The sequence below is a fragment of the Clupea harengus genome, chromosome 3, assembly GCF_900700415.2.
Source record: "Clupea harengus chromosome 3, Ch_v2.0.2, whole genome shotgun sequence".
In the NCBI taxonomy this organism is placed as follows: Eukaryota; Metazoa; Chordata; class Actinopteri; order Clupeiformes; family Clupeidae; genus Clupea; species Clupea harengus.
This window is the reverse complement of record NC_045154.1, coordinates 31,109,761-31,122,260: the sequence shown is the minus strand read 5'-3', so window position 1 is coordinate 31,122,260 and position 12,500 is coordinate 31,109,761. Positions and strand designations below refer to the sequence as shown.

General features: G+C 44.8%; 1 protein-coding gene across 1 annotated transcript in view; it reads right to left on the bottom strand.

Moving 5' to 3' along the window:
* Positions 1 to 11,725, bottom strand: part of LOC105910388 (hepatocyte growth factor) — a 27,596-nt gene extending 15,871 nt beyond the window's left edge. The window contains exons 1-6 of the mRNA XM_031565374.2: positions 11,508 to 11,725; positions 9,630 to 9,780; positions 5,826 to 5,938; positions 4,999 to 5,113; positions 2,138 to 2,280; positions 492 to 612 (exon numbers count right to left, since the gene is read on the bottom strand). Of these exons, the coding sequence (XP_031421234.1) occupies positions 492 to 612; positions 2,138 to 2,280; positions 4,999 to 5,113; positions 5,826 to 5,938; positions 9,630 to 9,780; positions 11,508 to 11,556 (692 nt within the window). The 5' untranslated portion in view covers positions 11,557 to 11,725. The remainder of the gene's footprint in view (positions 1 to 491; positions 613 to 2,137; positions 2,281 to 4,998; positions 5,114 to 5,825; positions 5,939 to 9,629; positions 9,781 to 11,507) is intronic.
* Between the last annotated feature and the right edge of the window lie 775 nt (positions 11,726 to 12,500).

Sequence of the window (12,500 nt, the reverse complement as noted above, 5' to 3'; positions counted from 1 at the left end):
TCTGTCTGTGTTCTTTTCTTTTTAGATGAGTGAGGTTTATGACAGATATGGTTCACATTTTGTGGGTAAGGGCTGTAGGTCTATAGGTTATTTTTTTTAGCTGGGGGAGCTGTCTGTCTCAATTTAAGCAGGCTGTATTGGCCTTTTTTCTACGATGGGTTAGAATTGTGTCTTTTTTTTTTTTTTTGCCTCTTCACAGCGGGTGTCTCATTTCACAGGATGGAATGGATGGTTTTGATGGATCCTGAAGATTTCTTACTTCTTGGTGGTTGTGATAGATCTCCATGACTTGAAAAAGTCTCAGCTCTTTCATATTTTTGATGGTGAAGGAAAATATCTGTGGTAGCTACAGTGGAAGCTTCTCTTGTTAAGGCTTAAGGAGATGTTTCTGATAAAAGTAAAGTCTTGTTTTCAGTCGGTGGCAGCTGCACAGCAAGGCTACCTTTCGACAGGGGAACACATGTCAGGGATAGGTCAGAGGGGAGCCTCACCTCTTGGGGTGGTAGGAGTGTCTGTGGGGCTCGTCCAGGTCCCAGCGCTGGCACTCCCGGCCACTCTCTGTGTGGTCCATGGGTCCTCTGTAGCTCTCGCCATTACAGCTCACACACTCCACTGTGGGAGAGCGACATTCAAGAATGTTAGCGACGAGAAATATGCCCAGAGGAACACACACAACACAGGCAAACACACACAGTTACACACACATACACACACACACACACACACACACACACACACAGTCACTTTCTCAATCAATCTGTGGGACATGCCTATTTTGAACTGCTCATGTACACACAGCTGGGTCGCATCAGTGGTCGATGCCACATTCAAAGGGAAATTAATGGATTACACAAACGCGTCTGACATATCCCTCTGCCTTCACATTGATGTCTAAGCCACAACTCTTTAGCCAAGCAGCTTGGTCCCTTTAGCTCTATGGTCAGTCATAAACAGTCTCCTGTCTCAAAGTTAGTCACATCAGTTAGTCATTAAATAAATGGATCCAGAGATAGCCATCGGAGCTGCTGTGCTTTTTCAAGCAATCGACACTTGTTTTCATGTATGACTCAAACTGATTTCATTTAAAGATGTGGACTGCCCCCCCCCCCCCCCCACACACACACACACACATACACGCTTTTACTATATCATGTCTACGACCGGAGATTCCATGTTTTCTTTTGTTTTTGTTTTATGTTTTTACTCCTGTTTTTTTCATCTAAGCGAATTTTAGCCGATTAGAGGCTACGAAAACAAGCAATCAAAATTGTACGCACTTAGTCACAACGCACCACTGTTTGCACAAGGCTTCGACTGCTAACCACAGAGGTCACCTTAAGAAATGTCGCCCCTTTCTTAAGAGCGGCCGGGGCTTGCGCCCTCAGCCGAATGAAGACTGGAGTGTGTTATTGGAAACACATGTTTATAAGCTGGCCACTCTCATGAAAAGCCCTGTTTTTATGTCCCTGTGTGGTTCTGATTAAGGAAAACTAATTTATTAACAAACCCTCCCAGGCATATTTCTCCACAGATTTCACTTAGTCCACCAAACCATTGCTGAGAAGATTTTTTTAAATGAACTATAGTGTCAGTAAAGATAAGGGGACATAATAGTAGGTGTGTTAAGAAAATAAAATGTTTAAGGTATGAATCATTTTGGATGACCACAACATGTTCACACGCTTGGTAAAATAATGTGAGGGTTTTGGGAATTTTTCTCAGTATGCACAAAAAATCCAGACACTGTTATCCTGAGCTCTGATCATTTTCCTAAAAGCGTTCAGTCCAGGTAAACAGGACATCCAAGTGAATGCACTTTAACCTAAGTCATTAGTTAAACAAGTCAAACCATTGGCTCTGTAACCCTCTATGTAATCACTTTGCTCAGACGACGGAGGTGTCAAGGGGAGATGCTAGGGTAACAGGTTCACTGCTGGTCTCAAATATCTTAAGCACTGTTTTGAAACTATACGGCTAGTTGAAAAATCAACATGTCTGTTACTTGAGTGATTTAAAACAGAAGCCTATGCATGACCCATAATGGCCCCCTGTAAACATGCGGGGGGCACAGGCTTGCACACAGCCCACTGGAGTTAGGGAGAGAGTACGATGTGGAGGGCAGCCCTGCTCTACTCACCCTCTGAGCACTGCGGAAGGCCACAGGCCTGCAGGCGGACCATGGGGTCCACGGTGAAGCACCAGGGGCCTCCGGTCGCGTTGTCTGGGTTACGGCAGAAGTTCTCCCGGAGGTCCTTCTTCCTGTTCTTCCTTGGCAGGAAGCTGAGACGAGACACAGAGACACAGAGACACAGAGAGACAGAGAGACAGAGAGCAGTTCAGTGGGGTTCAAAGGGCCCAGGGTCTGACTGACAGTCAGACTGTGGAAGCTGAGATTGTGTTTACGAGGATGTGGTGTCCTCTTACGAACAATATAAACAAAAAAGCCTGGTTCTTTGCAGCTGCAATAAACATTTAAAAATCGGTAAATTGGTTGTGGAAAATTGGTTGTGGAAAATTGGTTTCGGTACATTGCATACGCAGTCATTGCCATTTATTTTCACCATTACTACTGACTAGACGTTAGGATATCTTTAAATCATATGACCCGTTGTAATGAAGTGCAATTAACCTTGCAATTGTAACCTTGTCAAAGAGATTAATGAACCAGCAATGTTATTTGGCCTGTGAAAGAACACCCCGTTTTTAACATGACTCTTGTCTGTATAAGTCTTGGACCAAATTGTTCAAAACAAGTCATATCACAGCTGTTCGACAGCAGAAGAAAAATGTAACTTACTCTGCATATATGAACTGTTTGTTCAATGAGAATTTATAGGTACTGTCACACTCTAAAAATGCAGGAGAATTAGGCATTCGTTTAATGAGCATTCCTCCAGCATTAATGTAAATAATTCCAACAAGTTTGCCTATCAGAACTGTTCTATGGCCAGGCTGAAAACGATAATACATTTTAGTGCCGGGGCCAACCCTGGTACAGAAATAAACACAGAGAAAAGGGGAAAAAGACATCCAGAGTGTTGACATTCTTTGATTCCAAACTTTCTCCAAATGTTACCCTAACCTCAGGAAACAACAATAGACCAATTCCAGTTTCCGCACATTTGTGAAAACAAAGATGGTGTTCGAGTGCTTTCTAGGAAGTCATCAGCAAGCCGTCTGCACTGTCCACTAATGTGGAGCAAAACTGAACTGGCCTGAGATGTTGTCGGAAAGTCCCCATGAAAGCCTGTTTTATTTGTACATTTATTGCAAAATTCCATGTGAATCACAACCTCAGTGTGTTTACTGTTTCAATCATGCACGCGTGATTACTGGTGAGCTTGTGGTCTGGGTTTTGGGTAAATGTTAGAGGGTTTTGAAATGAAAGGGGGTCACAGTGGGGCTTCAATTAACATTGCAGCAACTGACGCAGCGATCTTCTGACACAGAAAGAGACAGTATTGTGAATGATGGTAAACAGTTTTCAGTCTATGATGAACTAGCACACCGCTCAACCCATTCATATCCTTGGGAGGGGGGATATCTGAGGAATTTATGTTGATAAAAATGTCTCTGTGATGTGTCTGAGGAAACAGTTTCAAAGCAGCCCGAGACTTTAAAGTCTGTGACTGTTCAAAGCGAGAGAAGGATGAAAAGAGAGGAGGGTGATGACAGAGAGAGAGAGAGAGAGAGATGGAGAGGGGGAGAGAGAGACTTAAAGAGGGAGTGAGACTGAGAGAGAGGGAAAGAAAGAGAGTGAGAGGGAAAATGCCAAGGTTACTTTCAAGGAAATCATATTTTCATGTGTCTGCAGCTTTTTGGGGACACCTGGTGAGCAACGAGACTCCATAAATCCTTTGACACAGCGGAGTCTGAAACTCCATCTCTCCGCCCTGACAAACCCACTGAACCGAGAGGCACAGCACTTAAGGCCTCTCTGCTCTAATGAACTCTTAGTGGATCCCCTTTTCCGTACTGGTCCCATCTTATCAAAGTTCGCCTCTGCTCTGCTTCAAACTCCCACCAGCACCACACTCAATCTACCACTCCACACATGTAAAAACAACATGCACTAGCTTCCCCTCCAGCACCACTACAAAGCCCTCTCCCCAACTCACTCTGGAAGTATGTGTCTGTATGTGTGGGTTGTTAGAATATCGTCCTCTGTTCGTTAGACGCTGACCTGACGGTCATATGTACTGATGTGATGTGGTGTGCTGGTGTGGTGTTTAACGAGGTCATAAGAGTGCAGCGAGGCAGGGAGTTACACTGCAACAAATGAGCCATTACTCTGGGACCTGTTAGAGTAATCATCAATTAAAGCTGTGTAGCCACACTGCTGGCCTTAATCTACCCCACATCAAGCCCTCTGCTATTGCAAGTAACAGCTAATAGCTGTCAGCTAACACTAGTGCATGTTTTGTCACATTTTGACAGCAATTTGATATATCAGCAAGGTGTTGACCACCGCAGTCTACACACACAGAAAGAAATGAGTAGCAAAAAGAGCTTTGCAATGAGAGGCTCAATAAGGGAAAGCCTAAATATAGCACAAAACAGAATCATCAAGGTCTTTCTGGTTGGCAGCTAAACTGAAGCATTACAGTTTGTTAATCTATCACAAACTTTCCATATAACTCCGTTTTAGGATAAAAAATTATACAAAATATATGCTTTTTTATCATTTCATCCCTTTCCCCCCTAACATCAACGCCTCTGCCAATGAGCCACAAACTGAAGCATTACAGTTTGTTAATCTATCACAAACTTTCCATATAACTCCGTTTTAGGATAAAAAATTATACAAAATATATGCTTTTTTATCATTTCATCCCTTTCCCCCCTAACATCAACGCCTCTGCCAATGAGCCACTCCCCCCCCCCCCCCTCCCCCACGCACACGTCTGAAAATCCACTGTGCCCGGGAGAGAGGGGACAGCTGTGGTGGGCCACGCCATGCTGCTGTCGACACGGGTGGAAACAGAGTGGCAGTCTTACTTGTGATCATGTGGGACGAACGAGCTCCAGCGCTGGCACGGTACACCACTCTCCGTTAGGGACCTCCTTCCTTTGTAGCCCTGCCCAGTCCCGACGATGCACTCTCTCACGTAATCTGCAGGATGACACAAACACGCAGGGGACCGATGAGCACATCCTCCTTCTCCTCTAGCCGACTATGAGCTCTAATTGCTACATTAACTTTAACTGATGTTGATGTGAGTTGTGGCTGCCTGTATCATGCAGTGCCTGTAATTTCCTATAACATGACAAAAACACATTGGAACTTTGGTTTTGGTTTTCCACCGTTCAAATGTTCCAGACGTTGTCTGAAAAGTATGAGGCTGCAGAGAGAGAGAGAGAGAGAGAGAGAGAAAGAGAGAGAGAGAGAGAGATAGAGAGAGAGAGAGAGAGAGAGAGAGAGAGAGAGTAAGCAGAGAAAGAAAGAAAGAAGAAAAACAGTAATAGCTGAGTCATTGATAAACTTAGATGTATGTTTTCGGTTGAGAGTTTTAAGAGGGTGTAAGCTCTCCCTACCTCCTCCACACGTGTGACAGTGAATCATAGAAGGCCCAGCAGATGTGCCTGCTTGAAGGACAGTGTGGACAGTGCATCCCATGTTTACACAGCCCCCTGGCTAATTATTCCACTTACATAAACTCATGCTAGATTTATCAACCTCTGGAGATAATGCAGCCAGGGTTATAAACACAGATGTGTGAGTCTGCGGGACTTCTGGGTATTTTTTCTGGGGTCTTGAGGAGCTCATGTTGAACTTCCCTGTCTTGTTAAGGGTGAGGAAAACCACGGCGAGGAGGATGACCTACCTTTCTTCTCGTAGAGGTCAAAGTTGAAGTCCTTCTCCGTGTGTACGCCTGGAGTGAGACTGTCAAACGAGAGCCACTGGCATTTCCTGTTTTTGTGATCATAACTGAAGGCCCTGGAGAAAGACAGAGGGAGTGAGTTATGCCAAATGTTGTAATAAATGTCTGTTTACATGGATGGAATGAATGGATGGGAAGATTGATAGCGGCGAAAATGTAACGCTAGTCATTGTGTTTATACTGCACCGAGCCTGGCTAGGAAACTATAACAAGTGATTAAAGCCCTCACACTTCAACCCTCACAAGGTATAATTACTTGAACAATCCCAAAAGGCAATTGACATTACACCATAATCTTTCATTATTTCATTATACACTGAGCAACAAATATCGCTGAGAGATAGATAGGACTGTCTATTTAATATAGTGTAGCGTGCAGGGGTGTAGCAGTGCTTCTGTGTAAATGTGTAGCTAGTCCCAGAATGCAGTCTGCATGTTATAGAGAATGTTTATGTGTAATTTGTGTATTCAATGTTAGAATGTTTCCCTTTTCTGTCTAATGTTAGCATGTGTTTCTGTTACCATTTTTAGTTAACAACTTTTTGTGTGTGATACGTGTAGATACCTGTGTGTTATCCTGTGTAGTTGTCTACCCTTACCGACTGTGTTAGACCTCTCTCGTGTGTTTTCCCCAGTCAGTATCAGTGTTTACTGTGTGCGTCATAACAAATGGCAGAGAAACCAAAGAAACCTGCGCATTGTTCCTGCTCAATATTACATTGGTATCAGAAGTGTAATCCAGGACGACCACGCTAGAAGATATCGAAGATCTCATCGACCAGCTGCAGCCGGGTGGGACACTATTCCAAGAGCATTAACGAGGCCGAACACAGCAGGGAGGAGCGCCAGGAGCCGGGGACGGTGCTGTAGCTATGCCAGGACTGAGGACGCCCTTGCAACGAACGCCCTAGCACCAGCCCAGTCCGCCATGCAGGGAGCACCAGGACCGCTACCCAACTCGAGCACTGGCCAGCTGAGGACCATGGCAACGGAGGCGCTGCGCCAAGGAACCACAAAGCCACAAAGGAGAAGGTCCACCGGACACCTACCTAAGTTCAGCTGGTGACACGCTTCAACACATGGTCGGTGGAAGAGACAGGGATCCAGGTCTTTCTCACCTCGGAGGGCAAGGCACTTCAGGTCCTGATGGATCTCCAGCCACCGGAGCAGGCCGGCTGGCCAGCCATCGAAGGGGCACTCCAGTGCCGTTTTGGCCCGTAAGTGTTCATTGACGATGCCTGTGACAAGCTGGTCACCAGTCACCAGAGCAAAAGAGAGAGCATGGGCACCTGGACCTGTACACCGTACTGGGATACCTGACCTTTGATGATGGCAAGCAAGACGAGCTCGCGCTACAGGCATTCGTCCAGAGTTTGCAACCAGAGCACGTACTGTGGTCCCCAGGCACGGAACATTGAGTGCACCAGGCCGACCTGGGAGCGAGAAAGAAGGAGAAGCGACTGGGGTGCCGGTGCTGGGCCCCCTAAGGGCGACAGGGCAGTCCGAACTAGGGAGTCAGAGCACATTGCACTCGCGATTTTGCTGGCTGGGCCGAGCCCATGGACTTTATGTTGACTGCGACCTAGAAGACACCCCTAGCAGAGCCTTGATGGATACTGGGTCCACCATCTCCCTAGTCTGTCCTGGAACGCTTCCCAGGACCGAAGAATCAAGACCGCAGGGCTGAGCAGCCACGAAGCTCCCCATGGCCACCGCCATAGGAGAGCGGGAGCAGATGAGAGGAAAGAAGTCGCTGCAGGTGGCGGTCGCCGGCCAAGTGCTCCACCATCTGTTTTAGCTGGCCAGCATCCAGGTCCCATGCATCATTGGGCTGTATCTGCTGGCTAGGTGGGGAGCTACGGTGGATTGGCCCGGGGCTAAGTTACTTCTGGACACTGAAGCCGTGGCACTCCACACCGTCGGCAGAGGAGGACCGTCGGCAAAGAGGCTTTTTGCACTGCTGCTACCAGTCCAGAGTCCCCCGGGCACCAACACCATCAGCCAGGGAGGAGCTTCTGCACTGCCGCCACCGGAAGCACCTCAGGCTGAAGCGAACTGCTGCTGTGCCACCATCAGCTGAGACCGAGACTGCTGCATCGACTCTGCCCGCTCCAGAGAAGCCTCCACGTCATCGCCACTGCCAAGGTTGCCGCAAGCTGAAGGGAGCTACTGCTGTGTCCAGAGGGTCCACTGGTGTGATACCTGCATGGCCCGGAAGGGGTTGACCAAGCCTGCTCATGCTCTTTTGCAGCAGTACCAGGTGGGGACCCCTGTGAAGTGCTCTCAATGGCAGCGGCAGCTCCCACAGCACTTTGTTTGGAGTGTCTGGATTTTTGGGGTCAGGTGGCGATGTGTAGCATGCAGGGATGTAGGATGGGGTCAGCAGCAGCTTCCATGTGCATGTGTGATGTAGCTAATCCCAGAATGCAGTGCAAATGTTAACAAGAATGATATTGTGTTATCTGTGAAGTAATATCCAGTGTTAGAATATAGATCATGTTTCCCTTTCGTGTCTAATGTTAGCGTGTATTTCTGTTACCATATTTAGTCTGTGTGATATGTGTAGATGGCTGTGTGTTGGATCCTGTGTAGTTTGCGTAGTTGTCCACCCTTACCTACTGTGTTATGTAGGGTTTAGACCTCCCCTTGTGTGTTTTCCCCGTCAATATCAGTGTTTCCTGTGTCGAAAACCCCAAAAAGTGTGCGTGTTGTTCCTGCTCAACACGACAATATAAAAGTCTGCTTACGTGTACTAAGCATGAATCATTTAGCCCGTCTGGAACAGTGCTAGTATTCCATTCCATGGCAATGTGAGTGATTTGAATTGATATTAGTGTAATGACCTGTTCTCTTAGAAGCAAGAATTAATTGTGCGTCTATAATTGAGTGACTGTGGTGATATGCTCTTCAATGGGGTCTGTTTCTGAACAGAAAACTTAAAAAAACATATTTTTTTATGAATGCATTTTTTCTAAGGACAGTCATAAACTCTATCTATAAAAGACCATGTTCAGGTTTCATTAATGTGGAATATTCGCTAACATGGTTTAATAGTGGCTTAAAAAGTAACAGGTGTTCATCCATGCCGTCAGTGGTATGGCTGACTCGTGTCCAATACATATCATGTCGGCCTGCAGAAAATGCTGCGGTTGTGACCGACCATAAATCAACATGTTGGACGGCAGTGCTGAGTTTCCTACAAGCCCAAAACATGACTTCTAATTCCTTTTCATTCGTTTCATTGAAGCTTCATCCAAACCTTTAACCGCGCAATCCGCATTGGGACGTTATTCAACATCTTCGGAGGGTAAATGCCCCGATGATGTTGATTATGATGAACAGACTGTAATCAAACGCATTCCGCAACTACTTAGGACTGACATAAAACTGGACCCGTGTTAGAGGATGAATATACTTACATTTCATTTAGAGATTGATTGAGAGATCAAAACAGTCCTTGCATGAATGGGAAATATTCCAACTCTGAATTGTTTCATGGCAGTAAAAATGCTTAAAAATGGGGTTAGAAGTAATTGGCTTTGTTCAGAATAAAATGGATCCATGATGGATTTATGGAAACAAATGTGCATAATGTGAATTATCATCCAATTACCCAAACACGAAGCTAAAAAGCACCAAACCACAAGCACACTACAAAAACGTGCCTACAACCCATTGCCTTTACTCATTCGAGGGACAACAAAGACAATGTTTTGTAGGTGTGGATCGGCCTTTCTGGGGCCATACCTGCATGGCAGCTTCCTGTTCCCTCGGCACCTTCGAGCACACTTCACCAGACTTAATCGCTTGGTCTTGGTCTGGTAGGAGGACTCGGACGGGGTCAGCAGGGAAACACCATCGCTCTTCTGGAAGTCTTGAAGAGGGTTCCGCTTGCTCTCTGTCAACCAATGAGAAACATGATGATGATGAAGATAGCTGAGCAGCTTGTGACCGCACTCAGGCTGATAGAGAGAGTGTGTGTGTGTGTGTGTGTGTGTGTGTGTGTGTGTGTGTGTGTGTTGTGCTCCAGTCAATAGGAGTGGTCACTGCAATAATAAATGTTCTATTCATTGTTGAAGTGAATAAATACTCTATTGAGCAAATAAGCCTTTCTAAATTAGATTTGGAGATGGGAGAAGAGGAGAGGGGATGGGAGAAAACAAAAACTCAATACAAAAAAATAACAAATAGATAATACAAAATTCAAACATCTGTAAGGTCAGTAGAATTCAGAGGACGGAATATTGGACATTCTGTTACAGCTACAGTTCTCAGATCAAGATACAGTTCAAGAACTGTATGGGAGTCATGACAACAGAGAGGACACCTAAAAGACATCATGAAAACTAAATGTTTGATGTTTTAAATTAACTTTCAAAAGAAAAAAAGAAGCATTTACCCGGCTGATTGGGAAATGAGGTTGCATGGCGTATTCTGTTGTTAATATGATGAAATAGGATACAGGACTATCCATCAGGGTCTGATTACTTTATTGTGGCTCACCATAATTGAGCAGAGAGAGAGATTGGATAAGGGGTTTGACAGTTGTTTGTGTGATATGTTATGTGTCTGAACGCAGAGTTTGAACAAATCAATGGATGAGTGTGTGTGTGTGTGTGTGTGTGTGTGTGTGTGTGTGTGTGTTCAAGTAGTAGGGTAGTGAATGAGTCCAGAGAGGGAGAAGGAGAGACAGTGTGTAATTTGGACCTGTGTGTGTGTGTGTGTGTGTGTGTGTGTGTGTGTGTGTGTGTGTGTGTGTGTATGTGTGCGTGTGCGTGCTTAGAGAGAAAGAGAGAGAGAGAGAGAGAGAGAGAGAGAGAGCAGCACAGGTTTGAGATAGAATCCTTCCTCCATCTCTCATATCCAATTAGGTCAGCTACTGCCCACCCGTTCTATCCAGATTTCACACATGCAATGTTAAACCAGACTGCATCAAAATCACTTCCTTAATAAACTTCATCCACCAATTTTGGTCAGAGCTGGTCAGTGGAAAACCTCTTACAGCCATCGTTTATTTCCGCCAAAAAGTGTAGACGTCCAGATGTTGCCGAGTAGTCAATTACGACCACGCGTGCGATGTTTGAGTCATGGACAGCAGGAGAACTTTCCCCTTATTGCGAAACTGTGTATGGTGTTACTCCAGCGCGTAAATCATCCACTTAAAACCTTCAGTGTCATAAAAACGCATTTGGGCTTGCAGGGTATTAAATTAATTTTATGCAAAGGCTTATGTTAATTCTTTATGGCTCTGGTAATTACTAGAGCATGGATTTATGATTAGGGTCTGACACATTTTCCTTATGGCTATCTGAGTCTTAGCCAAAGCCCAAACAGTCTAGATCCACCTATTGTAATGTTTACTGTCTAAACTTGGGTTTTGAAGATGAATTGAATCTGCATTTTGTTTTGTAGAGTACTTGCGCAACCATAGTAACCAAGTTAGCATTGTATGAAGTTATTATTATTACCATTTTCATCCCAGATTTTCAAATATATCCAAAATATCCGCCAACATCACTCCAATAAAACCGAGTGACAAGGAAATGAACCTAACAACGTGAACTACATACTCAAAAAAACATTTTAAAGTTTATGTATATCAAAGAACATACATAATTGTCTTACCTGAGTAAACTAGAAGCGCAACGCAGAGGAGAAATTTATAAATCCACATGATTATGTGTCTGTACCTCTAGTTGTATATCTAATTATCTGACAATGTACTGAGTATCCTTCAGCGTTCTCTTGGTTTATATCAGATGTTATCCAACTGGTCACTGATGAGCGACTGGAAGGTCCTTGCACGGGTAAAGATTCCTCTTTACTGGAACCCATCTGTGGAGCGCACTTAAACCCAGTGCACCACGCACACCCCCCTCCTCCCACTCCTGCGCACTTAAAGGGATCCCAGCCTCCGCGTAGATAAGTCTTATCTAAGAATTGTAGTTTGTTGATCTTGTTTGAAGTTCGTTGAACTGTGTCGCCTTACTTTTTTACGCATTCGACGAGCGGGAATTAAGATAGCAACTATCTTTTTCAGACCACGAGAGAACTTGAACACAAATTGGAGCTCCAACAAATAGTCTCGGATGGAGTGTTTACTGTGTTAAATAAACACTCGCACCCCATTCAAGTGGGGTCCATGGTAATGGTAATTGTTTACACCTGTCGCTTTATCTCTGTTTTCACAAGTAATAGTAGGCAGTAGGCTACCTGGTATTATCTCTGATACTACGCAGAGAACAATCAATTGAACCTTGTCAACTTCAGGAACTCACCAGTTTCCCAGGTGTTGCCAAGGAGATGAACGCTCAATCCATCTGTCTGAGGACGCTGTGTGTGTTCGAAGTTTTCCTTGACCTTAACCTACAGTAAAAAATAAACGAGACAAATCCTGTACCTCTAGTTGTGGAACTATGAATAGCCTACAGGACAGTTGGGGTGAAGAGCAGTTTTTTTTTTTTTAACTGTTTTTAAGGTCGAAAGAGTAAACCGATGCCCATGGTAGAACGCTGACACTGTTAAGTTATGGTTATAGTGAATAAAATGTAGGCATTTTCACTCATGTGTGGTTTGCTTAATATTATTATCCAATACATTGAACTGTTGATTATTCTA